The sequence below is a fragment of the Elephas maximus genome, chromosome 3 (genome assembly GCF_024166365.1).
Source record: "Elephas maximus indicus isolate mEleMax1 chromosome 3, mEleMax1 primary haplotype, whole genome shotgun sequence".
Taxonomy (NCBI): Eukaryota; Metazoa; Chordata; class Mammalia; order Proboscidea; family Elephantidae; genus Elephas; species Elephas maximus.
The window spans coordinates 45,324,255-45,343,433 of record NC_064821.1 but is presented as its reverse complement, the minus strand read 5'-3'; the positions used below and the strand labels follow the sequence as shown (position 1 = coordinate 45,343,433).

At 55.8% G+C, this 19,179-nt stretch overlaps 1 protein-coding gene across 3 annotated transcripts in view; it reads left to right on the top strand.

Annotated features, from left to right (window-relative positions):
• Nucleotides 1-19,179, top strand: part of CHD5 (chromodomain helicase DNA binding protein 5) — a 78,267-nt gene that overhangs the window by 15,805 nt on the left and 43,283 nt on the right. For all 3 annotated transcript variants that reach the window (XM_049877748.1, XM_049877747.1, XM_049877746.1), the window contains exons 3-11: nt 5,358-5,537; nt 9,174-9,292; nt 9,927-10,165; nt 11,901-12,025; nt 14,365-14,488; nt 15,087-15,253; nt 15,361-15,582; nt 17,691-17,897; nt 18,135-18,346. In XM_049877748.1, coding sequence (XP_049733705.1) covers nt 5,358-5,537; nt 9,174-9,292; nt 9,927-10,165; nt 11,901-12,025; nt 14,365-14,488; nt 15,087-15,253; nt 15,361-15,582; nt 17,691-17,897; nt 18,135-18,346 — 1,595 coding nt within the window. The remainder of the gene's footprint in view (nt 1-5,357; nt 5,538-9,173; nt 9,293-9,926; nt 10,166-11,900; nt 12,026-14,364; nt 14,489-15,086; nt 15,254-15,360; nt 15,583-17,690; nt 17,898-18,134; nt 18,347-19,179) is intronic.

Here is a 19,179-nt window from a genome sequence, read left to right as displayed (position 1 = left end):
TGGTCAAGAGGGGTAGGAGGCCTCGAGATGCCCGGGCAGTGCCACGCAAGCCCCAAAGTGACCCTTGGACCCGTGTGGCCCCCTTCCCTGCATCCCTTTGAGCCTGGCGAGAAGCACCTGTCAGATCCTGAGTCTGAACCATGCTGCAGCCAGAGAGCCGCCATGTGTGCCCAGCCGGGTGCCCACCTGCCCTCCCACTGTTCCGGAGTCCTCAGGATACAGGAAGGGAACTTCCCCCCCCTCTCCCGTCTATCTCCAGCCAGGTGGCACCGATTTAGAGATAAGGCGGTGGATTGAGGCTGCAGAGGGGCCAGGCGTTGAGAGGTGCAGGCAGCAAGTCTGGGATTCTGATTTACATAAAATAACCGGGCTGCCCGGAACCTGAGCATATGTAGATGAAGCTCCTTGTCAGACCGGAGTGCAGGAGGGAGAAATGATTTCAACCTGTACTGCAGCGGTTCCCATAGCAACCAATTATTCAGTGCTAAATTATAACTGTTTATAACACTCGTGAATGGGAAGGCTCATATTTCATCCCTCCTTTTTCCTTCTCAATCTTGAAGGACCCCAAATTGAGAATGACCAAGCCTCCAAGCCCTTCCTTTTGAGTGGAAATGCCTTCTTTCGCAGGAGATGTGTGCTAAGCCCTGGCGTGAAGGGAAGGAGAGAGGAGGCCTCCGGCTGGAGCATCTGCAGAGCTGGGAAGGAGGGAGGGTGGGTGGGCACCATACTGGTCCCTCCTCTGCCCTCAGCTGGGCCTGGGGACCAGAGCCCCCTCCTGCCAGCCTCAGCTCCTGTTTCACGCAGCCTGGGGGAGGTGTTTGAAGCATCTTTGCAGGAGGGTTCTGCTTGGGAACTCCAAGTTCACTAAGGTGGTTCTACCAGCCGTTGGAGAATCCTTCACAGTCATGTCTGGGGCTGCTGCAGCCCAGAGGACAGTGCCAAGGTCAAAGCCCCGACTGCCTTCTGATTTTCACAACACACAGTGTGACTCAGTCTCTCTGACTGAGAGGTTAAGGTTGATACTTATTGGGGAATTAGTAGTCAGTGCCTGGGTTTCAGCGTCTTTGGGTGGTGTAAATGATTCACATGCTTGGCTGCTAATCGAAATGTTGAAGGTTCAAGTCCACCCAAAGGTGCCTTGGAAGAAAGGCCTGGTGAACTACTTCTGAAAAATCAGGGATTGAAGACCCTATGGAACACAGTTTTACTCTAACACACATGGGGTTGCCATGGGTCCAAGGTGATTCAACAGCAAACTGGTTTACCTGGTCCTCTTCCTCTGAACGTGGCTTGGTCCACACACCCCTCGAGCTTCAAGATATTGGACAGCTGGTCTACCCCTGGCTCTTGGTTGGTTCTTCCCTTCTTGTCCACTGGCTGCTGTTAACGCTGATGGATCATTCCACTGCAGCTTGTTTTCAGAACCATTCGCTGCTCTTCTCCCTTGCCCCTTTCTCTGCAAGGAAGGATTTTTGGGAAAAAAAAAAAAAGGTTTAGGTCTAGAGCTGTCAGAACAACCAGGTGCAGAGTTATGCTGCAGACCCAGACTTTTTTGTCAGAGGGAATCCCATCTCTAACAGACCTTCTGTGTACCCCACCCTCCAACAGCCCGTGGTGTGGGAAGGAGGACTCAGAAGAGATGAGACTGGTGGGAGGGGGGTGCAAGGGATTGGGCATAGGCAGTGTGGTTGGGAAGGAGGCAGGGCATAGAGAGAACCAGGGGCTGGGGGGATTGGGATGGTCAGAGCTTCAGCTTTAACAGTCTCTCAGTGCAGGGGGTCGGACTGAGAAGGGAGAAGTCACCTCGCTGTGAAATGAAGGGCTGCTGTTTTGCCTGAGCCCCAGGTGGGGGACTGCAGGGGAGAGACCGCTGCTGAATCCAGAGCGAGTGAGCTGTAGACGTGCCTGGCTGTAGCTCTGGCTCATTTCTCACTGGGGAGCTTTGCTCTGCTGCTCACCCACTTCACTCTGGAGTGGACCCTGGGTGAGCCCTCCCACCAGTGCTTGGCTTGGGGCCTTCTGCCAGTCCTGGTCCCCCCACCCCCACCCCTACTCCGCACCCTACCCACACTGCTGCTTCTGCCAGACAGCGAAATCTGCTGGAGGCGCCTTCCCGCCCACCTGTTTCGTCCCTCTGGGCCCTGCCTTCGGAACCTCACTGGCCCCTCCTCACTTTTCTGCACCTCCGGGCAGCGGTGATGCCTGCTCCCACCAGATGCCCAGGTCACAGCAACCCCTTATGCCCACCCGCATGTCCACTAACCCTATTACCATCTCCCAGATGCGGGGATGTCTGTGTCGTTGGTTTTAGCTCAGTCTGGATTTGTGTTGGCAGAAACAAGGGGTAAAATGCAGCTTTTTCCTGCATTTTGTTGCCTTGGTTGTATCTTTGGCTTTTAAAGCAGAGCCGGAGTCATCTGGGCATTTCCTGGGTATTACCACAATCAGGCTGGTTTGAGAGCCAGGAAAGGAAGTGCAGCTGCCAATCATGGGGGCTGGTCATGTTGGTGTAGGGGCAGAGAACGGAGGCTGTTCTGAATGCAGACTGCTCCGACCTGGCCGAATTCCCCCACCCTGGGCATAACTGTGAGGCCTGGGCCCTTCCCCTGCCACCCCCGCCACTGTCTCTAAGCATCGCTTCTCTGTATCTGGGTTTCTTCCATTTACAAAATGTTTAGGGACTTTTATTATGTAATCTTTGATCCTCTTAACCACCCTCTTAGGCATACCCATTTCACAGGCGAGGAAGTGAGATTCAGGTTGCCGTGGTGACCTGCCCAAGTCTCAAGCTAGCAAGGGGCAGAGCTCTGAGGCTCTCTTCTGCTTTGCACTCCCCAGGGAGCCCTAGGACCCCTTGTAATGGCATCTCTGCTTGGGTTGGTAGGGTTTGCCCTGGGGTAGCGGAGGGTGGACCCGTGACCCTCCCCAGGCAGGCCCTCAGCATCTGTCCGTGGTGCTGAAGTCCATGATGGCTCCCCTCTCCCATGCTTACCTTTGCTGGAGTGCTGGGGCCGGGGATGAGGTGTCTCTCAGGCCTCTGGAAAGGTGGTCTGTTAAAGCTGGCAGAGTGCTGACACCCTCAGGGGGAAGTGGATGTGTCCCCGTCAGCCTGCGCCTCCCCAGAGGACTGAGATGGAGCCTCTGAGCTGGGGTCCTAGGGCCCTGCATCGTCACCAGCCGGAGAGCAGGAGCTGCCCCAGAGGGTAGGGCTGCAGCCAGGCCAGAGGTCCGCTGGGGCCTGGCGTGACTAAGTCAGAATTCCAGGAAACACCCGGTTCCGGAAAGGCCCCGCTGCTCCCAACTGCAGCTTAACGGGCATAAAGGGTTCAGTCAGTGGGTCTGGCAGGAGTCCCCGTGGAGCCTGCAGGAGAGTTAGCTGAGCGTCCAGGAGAGCTGGGGATGCAGGGAGCATGGGGTGGGGTTCTTTCCCAGATGTTAGCTTGGGGACACTCCCTTATCATTGACCTTGTCACCTTCAACTAGTGATGGGATGTGCCCATTTGCAACCTCTGTCCAAGGAAAAAGCAGGTGGTCACCTCCTTAGCAGCTGGCTTGTAAGGGCGGGGATCTGGGACGGGGGCTCCTGAGAGTCTCCGGATGGATCCTGCTGCTTGTGGTGACCTCCCCAGTCTGCTCCCCCTAATCCTACCCCCTCCCTCTCCACCCGCCTCCCTCCTCCTCTCTGTCCCTCCCTCTCCACCTGCTCCTGTGCCTCTCCCTCACCCCCAGTGCTGTTTCCCGGTGCAGTTTTCAGCTCTGCAGTTCTCTCTCCATCTCTCCCCATGTCTCTTTTTGCTCACCTTGAAAACAGTTAATAGCAATCAGGAAGATAACAAGCCCAGTGTTGGTAATTGTGGCAACCGGGATTGCCTCACTTCCCAGCCTCTCCTTCCTGACCCCGGCTGGGAGGGGCCGGGAAGGGCATTGCCAGCCGACTGGCATCTCTACAGGCGATGAGTAAACAGCTTTCTCTGAGGGCCAGTCCCTTTCTGGTAGGGATGCTTTGGCTGTAAATGCCCTATCTCTGTATAAATGGGCCATTTTCTGCCAGTACAGACAGGAAGCTAAATCAAGGAAGCCAGGCTTAAGAGCTGCCTAAATTACCTTGTCTCTTAGTGAAAGGAAGCAGCCAGGGTGGGGGTGGTGGGGAAGGTGGGCTTGTGCCACCGGCCCTGAAAAGCCGAAGCAGTTAGAGCTGGGGTGTGCGCTCTACCTTAATTATAGTTTTTTTTTTTTTAAATCATTCAATACTAATATTTTTAGATCACTAATAAATAGAACTATCGTATGGACCTCTTGCTTGTAAGTGGCCTGGGGATAATTTTCTAATTTGTTTTTATTGTGGTAAGTATGTATGGAGCCTTGGCGGTGCAGTGTTTAAGAGCTTGGCTGCTAGCCAAAAGGTCAGCAGTTCGAACCCACCAGCCACTCCTTGGAAATCCTATGGGGCAGTTATACTGTGTCCTATCAGGTCGCTGCGGGTGGGAACCTACTCAACAATAAAGGATGGATTTTTGGTTTGGGTATAGGTAGCAGAACATCTGGCATTTCTACTATCTTCACATACACAGTTCCGTCATGGGAATTACATTCATCATGTTGTCCAACCATCAGCATTCCTGAATTTTTCCAGTACCTTTAATGGAAGCTTAGTGTCCCCTGCGCATTGTGTTTTCCTTTCCTCCTGCCTCCTGCCTGCCCCTGGTAACCACTTAGAAAATTTTGGTCTCTATATTCTTGCCCATTCTAGATATTTCATATAATTGGGATCATACTAATTATAGGTTTTATAGGATCAATTCCTTAGGTCCCATCCATGAGCTGGGAGCTAGGCAGGCCTGTGTCTAGGTGTCTACTTGTGCTCTGGGCTTTTCCTTGCACCTTGTTTTGGACTCTTGGCATGACATCCTCTGCTCTGAATTACTGGGTCCAAGCGCCCTCATCACATGACACTTGTTAAAACCCTAAAGCCCATAAAAACCTGGTTGTGATTGACATGGACTTGGCATCATGCCAGGGGCAAATCCAAGCAGGCTGCGTTTAGCTTGCCCAGTGCAGAAGTTTGCTTTCCAAAGAGGCCTCGTCACCCCGGCACATTCTACCAGTTGCCACTGCCCAGTCGGGAGATGAGACCCTTGACTTGGTGCCGGTTCGGGGCCTGTCAGCTGGGCTTGGGTGCTGAGCCTAAGAGCACCGGGACGCTGCGGCGGAATGGGAACAATTGACCCAGAAGGTATCCGGGTGTGGCTGATTGGCTCCCTAGTTAGGAGGCTGCTCTGGGGCTGCACTGCTGCCCAGGACTCTGGGTTTCCTCTGGGCCTCTCTTGGCCTCATTGTCCTCCTTTCTCTTCCAGGGGAGCAATGATGAGCTGTCGGAAAATGAAGAGGACCTGGAAGAGAAGTCAGAGAGTGAAGGTAGTGACTACTCTCCTAATAAAAAGAAGAAGAAGAAACTCAAGGACAAGAAGGAGAAAAAAGCCAAGCGAAAGAAGAAGGATGATGACGAAGATGATCATGATGATGGAGGCTTAAAGGTAATGGAGACCCGAGCTCATGTAGAGGACATGTCTGCTTGGAGAGGCTCAGCCCCCTGTGGCTTCTGTTCTCTGCCTTCCAACCTGGGAGCCCCGGAGTCCAAAGGGCCAGAGAATCACTTCCCATCCCCTGGCTATTGGGGGCAGATGGGTCTGTAAGTGTGTGTGTGTGTGTGCGCGCACGCGCGCACACACATATGCACGGAGTATCCTGGAAGCCTTATTTTTCCCCAACATGTCTTGCCAGTACCAGTACCTGTTGCTGTCAAGTCGATGCTGACTCATGGTGACCTTACCTGTGTCAATCATGGTAGAATGATACTTCGTAGGGTTTCAATGGCTGATTTTTCAGAAGTTGATTGCCAGGCCTTTCTTCTGAGGCACCTTGGGGTGGACTCAAACTTCAAACTTTCTGGATAACTCAGTGTGTTAGCCATTTGCACCACCCAGGAACTCCCAATGCCTTGGGCATTCCCTAAATCTGTTCGCTCCCCAAGGCCACCTCCCCTCTGAAAGGCCATCTTTCAGGCCACTGTTCAGACTTGCCACCCAAATTCCTGGAAAATATTCCTCTCAGGGAGCTAGTCGTCCTCTTCCCATCCAGGGATCCTGAGGCCAGTCAGGCAGCCACCTCTCAAGAAGGGCCTGGGCTGGGGGCCCCTGGCAGTGTGCTGGTTTTCCTAGTTTATGAGAAACTCCATAGTTGGAAGTCTCAGAGACACATTTGCAGTCACGATGGATGGAATCGAGGAGTTTGTGGAAGAACTCCGCAGAGCGTCTTGCTGATGTATTGGCTGCTCTTGGCAGCGGCTTGCCTGCATGAGTGTTCAGCTATTTCTGGGGAGGGTGATGGATATTCTGAGCTCAAGTTTCATGTCAGGAGCCTCTAGCTTGGAACAATATGGGAAAATAAAACAACAAATAGAGTCTTTGGCACAGAGGTGGGTGGATGGCTCCATGGATGGTAGAAAGGAACTTTGTTATTCAGCACGTGGTCTGAGATGCTGCCCAAGTGGGCATTTCAAAGAGGTCTCCCACTGACCATGCTTCAGAAAAGCTAAATAGATGGGTCTGCCGCTCTCTGTGGGGGAAAGTATTTTCCCCATGGACATCAGAAACTGTGTGAGTTGAGGCGAGTTCCCACAGTTAATGCTCTCAGGTGCTAACTGAAAGGTTGGCAGTCCATGTCTACCCAGAGGTGCCTTGGAAGAAAGGCCTGGAGCTCTACTTCTTAAAACTTATCCATTGAAAACCGATGGAGCAGAGTTCTGCTCTGACACACATGGGGTAGCCGTGAGTTGGAGTCAACTTGGTGATCACTGGTTTGGTTTTGGTTGCAGCCCCTTAAGTCTCAGAGGCAGCACTGTGGGGCCCTTGGGGAGCTGGAGGGGCTGGGGGTAAGGCCTGTGGACAGGTGGATGACAGTGAGTCACCCAGGACACTTCGGTCCCTTTGCTTGTTCGTGGTGGCGCGAGGTGCCACTTGGGCTGGTGGTGGATTTAAGGGTACATGCTCGGTAAATGTTAGTACAGCCGTTCTTGAGTGCGGCAGAAACCATGAATGATGAGCTGGGAAGCACGGAGGGAGCTCTGACTCACGCAGTTCTGACACCAGTGATTTCATTAGTCAGTAGGTGTGTTGTGAGTAATCTGTGACTGATGACAGCCAAGGACTGACAGCTTTGAGAGAGGAACTTGTAGGGGTGATTTGGGAGGTGTCCTGTGACAGTATCACCCACTCGCTCATGTGCGGCTCAGCTTTCCTGAGCGGGAGTCTTGGGGCTGGGTTGCACGGGCTGGCCACCCCAGCAGTGTGCTGACCACAGGCATGGCCTTCAAGAATGGCGTGTGCCATGGGGACGTCCATGAACTGTCAAAGAATGGAAGAACTGATTCCAGGGCCCTCGTAATGGTCAAGCAGGCCTGGTTCTCTGCCACCCTCATCATCAGCCCCAGGGCACTTGGGACCAAGGGAGGCTGTGTGTGAAGAGAAAGCAGGGCTCCAAGGGGCTTAGGCAGCGAAATGGTTTATTGGTTCAGGACCCTGGAGAGTTGAGAGGCAAGGGGCCCTTAGGGTTGTGGAACTCAGGGTTCATCAAGACCCGTTTCTTTGCATCTCTGTGGTGTCAGCTCCGTGCTTAGGCCAGCATGGCTGAGAATGGCTGTAGCAGCTCTGGGCATCTTGGCTAGCCACTGTCCCATTCAGCAGGAGTTGGAGCAGATCTGTGTCCCAGTTGTCCAAGCAGGAGACCACCCTGACCGATGACTGGGACCTAGTGAGTGGAGTGTGCTGATTGGCTGATTGGATCAGGGGTGTGTGGAAGAAGGGAAATTGGGATTCTGGGAGGAAGGAGGAAGGCAGGATGGGTTGGGTAAGAACCCTTGCTAACACCTGTTGATATAGCACTGTTCTAAGCACCTGGACTAACTCACTTCCTCCTGTGAGGCAGGTACTTGCTAGGATTCCCTTTTTACAGATGATGAAACTGAGGAGCAGAGAGGTCGAGTAACTTGTCCACCTCTCACTGTCAGGACATGGCAGACCAAGGTTGGAAGGCTGGCCATCTGGCTCCAGAGCCCAATCTCCCATTCACACCCTTGTCCGCCCCTGTGGCCTCTGGTCCCAGCCAGCCTTTTCTGCTTTGGGATCTGAGGCCTGGCTGGCTCTCTCGTGCTCCCTGTGTGCCCTTAGGCAGTCACATGTCTCCCTGGGCCTCAGCGACCCCATCTGGAAAGGGAAGCAGGAACCTAGGGTCTCTGATGTGGCTCTGCCACCTGCTGGGCTCCTGTGACTCTGCCCTAGCCAGGATACACCTTCCTGTGCCCGGGACCCTGCAGTGGCCTGTCCTTCCCTGGGGCCCATGGGCAGCCATTCCTGGGAGCATCTGGGAGGCTTCATTTCTCCTCAGCATGCCTTCCAGCCAACCAACCAACAAACCAGTTTTGTGGAGTTGACTTGACTCATGGTGACCCCATGTGTGTCAGCGTAGAACTGTACTCCATAGGGTTTTCAGTGGCTGATTTTCAGAATTAGATTGCCAGGCCTTTCTTCTGAGGTGCCTCTGAGCAGACTCTATCCACGAACCTTTTGGTTAGCAGCTGATTGCATTAAGTTTCTGCAACACCCAGGGTTGCCTCAATATGTCTTAGGCCCCCTCTTACCCTGCTCCCTCCCCAAGGACACCATCCCTCCAGAAACCCATCTTTTAGGCCACTTTTCAGTCCTGCTGCCCAAATACCTGGGACGTACTCCTCCCGGAGAGCTGGTCCTCCTCTTCCCCCCTATGGGTCCTGAGGCTAGTTGGGCAGCTGGCTCTCAAGAGGGGCCTGGGCTGGGGGACCTTGGGCTTACTCTCTGCAGTCAGTGGGTGTCCCTTTATGGAGGTTCCAGGTGCATACTGCCTTCTCCCAGCCCCCACATGGACTGGCCCTGCATTTCATACCCCACCCCCCAAGGCTGGCACCTGAGACAGTCCCACTAGGATGCTTTGGGATGTTTTCAGTAGTGCTTGGGGAGAAGAACTACCCTTGTTGAACTACAGCCACAGCCCTCCCCTCCGTTCCGAGGCCCCCTGGGCTGGGCACTGGGGGGTGCAGCTTAGAGGGTCCACTTCTGCTGCTCCTACCCACTCCGCAGGAGCCCAAGTCCTCGGGGCAGCTCATGGCCGAGTGGGGCCTGGACGACGTGGACTACCTGTTCTCTGAGGAGGACTACCACACGCTAACCAACTACAAGGCCTTCAGCCAGTTCCTCAGGTGGGCAGAGTGGGGCCAGGCTGCTGGGCATGGCGTCCATGTGGGCTGCCCTCAAGGACAGCACTTAAGGGAGCATCAAGTTGGGAGGGGGCCATAGGGCCAGTGCCCTATGTGGGGAGGGGCTGCCAGGCCTGCTCCCTCATCTGTGGGCAGAGCTGGCAGGGCATGGGGCGGGAGTCCCTTTCATTTCACAGATGCCCGCCTGCCCTTGCTCGCAGGGTCCTGAGCCTCTTCTCCCCCTTGGGGATGGTGGCCCCAGTGTGTCTGGGGGCCTCTGGCCATCATGGCATCTCTCAGATGGGCTAGAAGTGGGACCAGAGGCCCGGCGCCTACTGCAGGCCCTCTTGCTGGCCCCGCAGGTCTTGCAGGGTTCTGGGAACCCAGTTAGAAGAGCACCCACTGCGGGAAGAGGGAACCGGGAGAGCCCGGGGCCTGCTCTTGTCTCAAGTGCTTTCCCCTCCCCCAGGGGCCCCCTCTCTGTCCAGTGTTCCTGATCCCCGGATCCCTGGATCCCACAGAGCTGCTGCCACACATTGTCGTGTGGGAGAAGAAGGGGTGGTCCTGCGGGGGTCGGGGTGGCTCCTGCCCCCACAACCAGGTGTTGCCTTCACCTTCTTGCCCCTCCCCCCCACAGGCCACTCATCGCCAAGAAGAACCCGAAGATCCCCATGTCCAAAATGATGACTGTCCTGGGTGCCAAGTGGCGGGAGTTCAGTGCCAACAACCCCTTCAAGGGCAGCTCAGCGGCGGCAGCGGCGGCCGCGGTGGCTGCGGCGGTAGAGACGGTCACCATTGCCCCCCCTCTGGCCATCAGTCCCCAGCAGGCACCCCAGCCAGTGCCCATCCGCAAGGCCAAGACCAAGGAGGGCAAGGGTGAGGCTAGGATGGGCAGGTGCCAATCCTCCAGGGCAGAGGCCCTCCTCCCTGGATGCTATAAGTGGAGCTAGGAGGCAGTGAGGGAGAGCTGGGTGGTCCCTGAAGGAACTGATGCTCTTGTAGCCTCCATATGCTCTTTCTCAGCCATGGTGCAGGCATTGGAGCTTCTGCCCTGCCTACCTTTTGGGGAGAGCAGAGAAGGAGGGAGACGGAGACCCCAGAACGGAGCCATTCTAACCCTACCCTTCTGGGAGTTGGGGGGCTCCTGGGTTTAAGGCTGCACCATCACTGAGGAAAAGGAATCCCAAGGGAGCCATGGGTCCATTTTTGTCTGCGTACCCACTGTGTGCAGGGCCCTGCGCCATGCCCTCAGGGGAGCAGCTGTGCAGAGAGAATCAAGTCCCAGACACTCAACTTTAGGATGCAGGAAGCTAGTAGGAGCTCAGAGCAGAGTGGGTGTGGCCAGGGCTGGCTTCCAGAGGAGGCCTAGATCCCAAATCTGATCAGTGCTCAGGGCAGAGGTCTGGGTGGGTTGAATAGGGACAGCGGAGGCTTTTAGGGACCTGAAGACCCTGGGGGCATGAGCTCCCCTGGTGGAAGGTTCCCGGCTTGTTGGGTGCTAGTGGCCTTGATCCTCCAACAAGGCTCGCAGTGGTGGGATGCCAGCAGCCTGGCCTTCTTGCACACCTGATCTGGGTTTTGGTGGGGGCCAGGGGGCTCTGGGGACTCTGTGGTTTAATCCCTAGGAGCTGTAGTTTCTGGGTCAACGCTAGGGTGCCATGTCTGTGGGAGGGTGGGGTCTGGCGCCCATTTGCAGGCCTCTGAAGGGGGCTGGTGGCAGGGTGATATGGGGCTTAGAGCCTACTCTCCGCCTCCGCCGTCTGCTTCTGCTCCATCCTGGTTACTGGGGTCTCAGGAGGAGTCCCAGCTGGTCCCTTGCCCAGCCCAGCCCGCTGTGCGTTCTCATTTCCTCTCGGGCGCCAGCCGCTGAGCTATCGATTCTTTGAGCTGCCTGTTCAGAGCCTGAAAAATTGGAATGGATTTTCTGTGGCACCACAGAAGGCACCCTGGGCTCCCAGCTCTTGGTCACTGCATGGGGTGTCCTGGAGGAGGGCCCAGTGAGGCCACCTGGGCAGAATGTGACCCCCAGCCTCTAGACCCTTGTATTCTATGCCTCACCCATTGTGGGAGGCTGCTGGGGGTTCACTGCTCCCCAGGTGACTAATTGCCCTGTGGCCAGCTCCATATAAACAGCTCAATCCTGCAGGCCACCTGGGAGCTAGAGTTTCCTGGGGGGATTAGCAGAGGTGGGTGACTTTGCTGGTGGTGCCAGCATTGCCTGGGTTTGGGGACAGAACCTGGAGACTGGCACCCTGGGGATAGGGCTTCCTGCCCCAGGGCCTCCCTCTAGGGGCACAGGCAGGGACCACAGATAGGTGGTGTTTCCTTAGTGGCCCTCCTTCCTGGGGTGGGGGGGAAGGTTGGCCGATGTGGTCCATGTCTATGCTGATCCCAGAAGAGATGAGGCCTGGTGATCAGAACAGACAAATGGGCCAGAATAATTCTCTGGCTTTCCCCCTTACTTGCTGTGTCACCTTGAGCAAGGGGCTTCAGTTCTCTGAGCCTGTTTCCTTACCTGAAAAGGGTGGGTTACTGTGAGGCCTAAAAGAAGTTCTGATGGTGAGCGAGTGGCCATTGGCAGCTGTTGGTTGTTGTCACTGCTATTTTCCAGGGCCTGGAGTGAGGAAGAAGATCAAAGGCTCCAAAGATGGGAAAAAAAAGGGCAAGGGGAAAAAAGTGGCCGGGCTCAAGTTCCGCTTTGGAGGGGTCAGCAACAAGAGGAAGAAAGGGTCCTCGGTGAGTGTGTGAATGTGAGAGAGCAGGTATCAGAATGTGAGTGTGAGTGTGAGAGCAGGTATCAGAATGAGTGTGAGTGTGTGAGCAGGTATCAGAATGTGAGTCTTTGTGTGAGCAGGTATCAGAATGTGAGTGTGTGTGAGAGCAGGTATCAGAATGTGAGTTTGTGTGAGAGCAGGTATCAGAATGTGAGTGTGTGAGTGTGAGCAGGTATCAGAATGAGTATGAGCATGTGAGCAGGTATCAGAATGTGAGTGTGAGTGTGTGAGAGCAGGTATCAGAATGTGAGTGTATGTGAGAGAAGGTCTCAGAACGTGAGTGTGTGTGAGAGCAGGTATCAGAATGTGTGATTGCATGTGAGAGCAGGTATCAGAATGTGTGTGTGTGTGAGAGCAGGTATCAGAATGTGAGTGTGTGTGTGAGAGCAGGTATCAGAATGTGAGTGTGTGAGTGTGAGCAGGTATCAGAATGAGTATGAGCATGTGAGCAGGTATCAGAATGTGAGTGTATGTGAGAGAAGGTCTCAGAACGTGAGTGTGTGTGAGAGCAGGTATCAGAATATGAGTGTGATTGAGTGTGAGAGCAGATATCAGAATGTGTGTGTGTGTGAGAGCAGGTATCAGAATGTGTTGAGAGCAGATATCAGAATTTGTGTGTGAGAGCAGGTATCAGAATGTGAGTGTGAGTGCGTGTGAGAGCAGGTATCAGAATGTGAGTGTGTGTGAGAGCAGGTATCAGAATGTGTGTGTGTGTGTGTGTGTGAGAGCAGGTATCAGAATGTGTGTGAGAGCAGATATCAGAATGTGAGTGTGTGTGAGAGCAGGTATCAGAATGTGTGTGTGTGAGAGCAGGTATCAGAATGTGTGTGTGTGTGTGTGTGTGAGAGCAGGTCTCAGAATGTGTGTGTGAGAGCAGGTCTCAGAATGTGAGTGTGCATGTGTGTGAGCAGGTCTCAGAATGTGTATGTGAGTGTGTGTGGGAGTAGGTATTGGAATATGTGTCTGAGTGTGTGAGCAGATATCAGAATGCATGTGGGTGTGTGTGTGAGTGTGAGAGCAGGCGTCAGAATGCTTGTGAGTGTACTTAAGCATGTATTGGAACATATGTGTGTGCATGAATGTGTGTGAGGTATGTGTGTGTGCAGCAGTAAGAACATATGTACTTGGAATTGTCAGTGGCTGTGTATGTGAGCAGCCTTGAGATGTATTTTGTGCACGCGTGTGTGAGAGCATGAGTCAGGGCGTTGTGTGTGTGTGTGCCTGTGTGAGGGCTGGGATGCCTGCAGAAAGCAGGGCCTTCAGTTCATTCTCCTGAACCAGGACTAGGGGCGGGCCCTGCACCATTACCCCTCTTCCCTTTGTACAGGCCTGCCTGGGCCTCAGTTTCCCCACCTGTCCAGTGAGGAGTTTGAACCACATCCTTCACTGTTCCCCACCTCTAACTAGGAGCTCAGCCACCCGGCTCCTGCTGCCCACCTGAGCTGTGGCTCCTTCGGGGCAGGAGGTGGACAACCAGCAGCCCTTGAGAGCCTGAGGGATCTGGCTGGCCCAGGTTGGCCGGGCGGGGTCGGGGCAGGGTGAAGCCAGGGAAGTGGCGTGGAGCCAGGATCTGGCTGAGGAGAGCCTTGCCCTTTCCCCCAGTCCCCTTCTGGCTCCAGCGCTGGGGTGAGATGCTCAGCCTTTGTGCTTTCTCCTCTGGTCCCAGGGCAGCTGTTCCCTCACCTGGGCCCCAGCCCTGCAGAAGGGCAGAGAAGGGCTTAAGTTTAGCTGCTCTGGAAGGAAGATGGCAGAAGGTGTGGCCCAGCCCTGGAGCTGGTGGCCTAGCTCAGCTCAGCAAATATTTATTGAGCATCTCCTATGTGCCAGGCACTCTCTTCAGCCCTGAAGGCCCTGCTTGGGAGGTGTTCACAGCCTCACAGAGGGTTAAGCCTGTGCACAGCTAACAATGTACGAGACAGACAGGCCAGGCCAGTCCTGGCCCAGAGGCTGTGGGTCAGGTCCAGTTAAGGAGAGATCTGGGAAGGCATCTTGGGGGAGGTGTCCTAGGGTTGCCCCTTGTAGGATGAGCAGGAGTCTGGCAGGGTGGAGGACAGGGCCTGGGGAGAGGTATGGAGGATGAAAATGCGGGAAGTGTCTGAGGGCTGGACAGCAGGGGGAAAGTGGGCTGGGCCATGGCATGAGGTTCCTAGCTGGGTGGGGAGCCGTATGGGCTACTAAGCCCCCAGAGCCTCCGCTTCGTGTGCTCTGCTCCATCCCACTCTCTGCCCAGACGAGTGGAGCCCTTGGGGGGTGGTCACCAGGGGCAGTCCCTAGACTCACAGGGCCCCTCCACCCCTGCAGAGCGAGGAGGATGAGCGGGAGGAGTCGGATTTTGACAGTGCAAGCATCCACAGTTCCTCTGTGCGCTCCGAGTGCTCCGCAGCCCTGGGGAAGAAGAGCAAGAGGAGGCGCAAGAAGAAGAGGAGTAGGCCTTCCTGTTCCGGGGCTACCCCGTGGCCTTCATGGGGGCATGGGGGTGGAGAGCCTTCCTTGGGAAGTGGGGGGAAGGGCATCCCCAAGCCCCTGCCTCTCCTGGCCTCAGTTAGGGGGTTCCCCTATGCTGCCTTGATTGCCCTAGTCTCTAAGGTCAGGAGAGGAGCCATCAGTCACAGTGACATTAAATGAGGGACCTATGGTGTGCCCACCCCAGGACATTTGCACTCGCAGAGGGGAGAACAGAGAAGGCAGTGCTTCTTAACCTCATCTACCATCCACCCATTCATTCATCCAGCCCTACCCACCTACCCATCACTCATCCATTCTCTCACCCCATTCTCCTACCCATCCTTCTCCCTTTATCCATCTTTCTGTCCATCTGCTCACCCTTTTACTCTCTCAGCCATTTCCCCATCATCTGTTCACCCCATCTATCCTTCCATCCTCCCTTCATCCCTTCAGTACTGCCTTCAGTATCTATTAAGCATCTGTTGCGTGCTGGTCCAGCCTGGGGTGGTGGAGATGGCTGGGCATTGGAATGGGGACAAGGCCCTCCATGACACCCGCACCTGCCCTCCCTGCCCTAGTTGATGATGGTGATGGCTACGAGACCGACCACCAGGACTACTGCGAGGTGTGCCAGCAGGGTGGGGAGATCATCCTGTGTGACACCTGCCCAAGGGCTTACCACCTCGTTTGCCTCGACCCGGAGCTCGAGAAGGCCCCCGAGGGCAAGTGGAGTTGCCCCCACTGTGTAAGTCCTCGGTAGAGGTCCCGGGCTGGGGGCGGGGCCACAGCCGAGTCGGGACACTCGGCGAGGGGAGCCGGCCTAGGTGCCTCCACCTGGGCTCCTCCCTCCAGGAGAAGGAGGGGATCCAGTGGGAGCCGAAAGACGACGAGGAAGAGGAGGAGGAGGGCGGCTGCGAGGAGGAGGAAGACGACCACATGGAGTTCTGCCGCGTGTGCAAGGACGGCGGCGAGCTGCTCTGCTGCGACGCCTGCCCGTCCTCCTACCACCTGCACTGTCTGAACCCGCCGCTGCCCGAGATCCCAAACGGTGAATGGCTCTGCCCGCGCTGTACTGTGAGTGTTACGCCCGCCCTGCGCCGGACGCCCCGCCCCCGCCGGGCCCCGCCCACCAATGCCGCGCCTCTCCCCCATCGGCCAATCCCTGCCGATCTCCAGCCCTGGTCCAGAGGCCCCGCCCACCACAGGCCCCGCCCCCGACTTCACGTCCCGCCCCGAGTCCTGACTTCTGCTTCGCCCAGGACTGAGGACCTAGCTCCCGACCCAGCTCTGCTTCCAAATCACTTTAAGACGTGGGCGCCGTTTTCTCTCCTGAAACTCGAGCGGTTATGAAGAGATAGGTGCTGATGTTAATCAGTAGCATTTAGCGTAGCCTCCTTTCACTGAGCGTTTACTCTGAGCTGAGAGCTTCAAATGCATCTTATTTCTTTAGGATTTCATATGGTGGAGGAGCCTTGATGGCACAATGGTTAATTAAGCGCTTGGCTGCCAAAACGTCAGCAGTTTGAACCCACCAGTGGCACCCAGAGAAAAGACCTGGTGGTCTGCTTTCTAAAGATTACAGCCTAGGAAATCCTATGGGGCAGTTCTCCTCTGTCACATGGGGTCCCTATGAGTTACAGTCGACAGCACACAACGATACTACCAGGAGTATCAGGCCATGTTAATCCTATATTTAGGTGGGAAAAGTGAGGCTCTGGGAGTTTATATGATTTGCCTAAAGTCACACACAACTGCGGAACTGTCGGCTCAGACCCAGGCCTCTAGAGCCAGCCCCTACCTGGCTCCTGCCTGCTAGGATGCCAAGACTGAGGGTGGGGAGAAGGCAGGAGACCCCTGCGCCACAGCCTCCATTTCTGTAGGGAGAGGGGAGCACACCCCTTGTCCCCCAGCCATTGTTGGGTATTTGAAGGCCCTGTGCTCTGGCTTGCCCTCAGGCCCACCCCCAGTGTTGGGCCCCAGCCCTCCTGGGTCCTGGGCTGTGCTGTGGCTGACCCTCGGCTACCTGCTCTGTTTCTGGGCATGTATGTTCATGTGCGTGTGTGTGTGTGTGTGTATGTGTGCGAGGCTTGGGAGTGAGAAGGCAAGTCTTGTTGGTAGGGTAGGAGTAGAGAGAGTGGGTGGGGGCCCACCACCTGGGAAGGGGGGCCTCCTCCACCCCCCCCCCCAGAGCCAGCAGAGGACTTTGGGGAGAACATTTTTTCTCCTGTCCACGTTCTCCTCTTCCTTTCTGCCTCCTGGTCTTTGCTGTCGTTGAAGGCAAAGGAGGGTTGGGTGTGGGGGCTTGTGGCATACTCCGCAGTCTCCACAATGCCTTCCTGTGTGGGATTTGATGTCCACAACAGTTCTGGAAGTAAAGGAAGGTATGGACCCATTTTACAGATGTGTCAACAGGCTCAGGAAGGTTGAGGTTACTGGGACAGTAGGTGGCAGAGCTGGCTTCTCTCCCTGAACTGCGATGTCCCCCTAAATCTTTTATTCCCTAGCCTGTCCGGTCAGGGCTAGAACTACCGCTTCCAAGGCCAGGGCTGCCCATGGAGGAAATTCCCCACCTCAGAAAGTAGGCAGCTAGCGCGGTGACGCAGTGGTGGTGCCTGCAGCTGTGCACATTTTTCACCCTTGCCAACAAGCAGCTCACTGGAACGACAGCACCCAGTCAGGGCCCTGGAAATGTGATTCTGGGCTGGCGTCTACCTGGCCTTACTGTCCCAGCCCAGATGCATGGCCCTGCCTGAGGGAGATGTGGCAGCAGGCTAGGGTCTCCATGAGTCTGTGTGGGCTGGGAGATAATGTGATGTTTCCTCACCGGGTAGGGGAAGACCCACAGCGGACAGGGGGAGCCAGGAGCCTTGGGTTCTGCTCTCTGCTCTGTGGCCCCCTTGCTGGATGGGCCTCGGTTTCCTTCTCTGTCATATGGCAGCCTTTACCCACCCAGTCTCAGGCTCACCAGGTGCTCACAGGACTCACAGACCCTCGGTGCCCACCTTCTGTGTGCACTGCTATGCTGGGCTACTGAGGACGTGCCAGATGTCACAGGAATCACAGATGTTGCTTCTGACTTGGGGAGCCATGCAGCCTACTGGAGGAGCCTGGTGATAGCCAGGAGCCCTGGGGTGGGGCCTTGCAGCCAAGCCCTGAACTTGGGAACTCTCCTCTGTCCACAGTGTCCCCCCTTGAAGGGCAAAGTGCAGCGGATCTTACACTGGAGGTGGACAGAGCCCCCAGCCCCTTTCATGGTGGGGTTGCCGGGGCCCGACGTGGAGCCCAGCGTCCCTCCGCCCAAGCCCCTAGAGGGCATCCCAGAGAGAGAGTTCTTTGTCAAGTGGGCTGGGCTCTCCTACTGGCACTGCTCCTGGGTGAAGGAGCTGCAGGTGAGGCACCTGGGGTGGCCATGCTGAGGGACACGGCTTGGTGTGGGCCCTCCAGGATTGGCAGTAAAGTCTGACACACGCTGTCCAGCCCCAAGAGTGGGGGTATTGTTGGGACAGGCAGAGGGAAGGCTGAGAGGGAGGCTGTGCTGCCTGGGACTGGGGCTGGGGAACTGAGTTGGGGGTGTGGTAGGCACAGCCCACCTGCTTCCGTGTGACCTCAGCTCCTTCCGTGAACAGCTGGAGCTGTACCATACAGTGATGTATCGCAACTACCAAAGAAAGAATGACATGGATGAGCCACCACCCTTCGACTATGGCTCTGGTGACGAGGATGGCAAGAGCGAGAAGAGGAAGAACAAGGATCCTCTCTATGCCAAGATGGAGGAGCGCTTCTACCGCTATGGCATCAAGCCCGAGTGGATGATGATCCACCGCGTCCTGAACCACAGGTGCGTGCCAGGTGCAACAGGTGTGTTCCGGGTGCCACAGGTGCTGGAAACCGGATGACCCAGAACTTGCCGGAGGTGGGCACGCAGGTCAGGGGACAGTGGCTCCTTTGCTCATCGCCCGGCCCTCACGCCCTCCCTTTGGGGTTGCTGATTCAGAGCGACGTGTGGGTGCAGTGGGCAAGGAGGGAGAAGCCAAAGTGTGCCACTGTTGATGATTTGACTGTTCTCTCACCCTCGGCCATTGTCCCTCCACCGGAGATTCTAGTTCCCCTCCTTGCAGCCAGCAGCCTTCTCCCTGGAGCGGATGTTAAGAACCTGAGTCAGACACTCAGGTTAAGATCCTGGCTCCCAGTTTGTGACTTTTTCTCCCGTAAAATGGGGGTGATGAGAGACCCTCATAGGGCTGGCTGTTTTGCATGTTGTAGAAGAGACGGTGCTGCCCTCAGTGAGGAAGGGGGGCTGTAGAATTTGAGAGAGCCATCCCCTTTTGTCTGTGAAACGCCCCCCTCCCCACCCCCAGCCCTCACTGAGAATGACCCTTAAAAAGGTCAGTCCTTGGGGGCTGGGAAATCAGCCCTGAGAAGGGGGACCTCAGCCCTGGATCGAAGTGGCCCATAACATTACACTTATTAATTGCACATTAACAACGTAGATGGCCATTTTTCTTCCTGCCTCCAAGGTAGGACAGGAGAATTTCCCGGAAATGTACCACCCAAAGCCTGAGTCCCAACCAATTGTTATTTGAAAAACCCATCAGTGGCTGTAGTGACTGGTGGTTGATCTTTCTCTGTATGTTTCCAGATTTGGCCCTGCCATTTAAGGTGTCTGCCTAT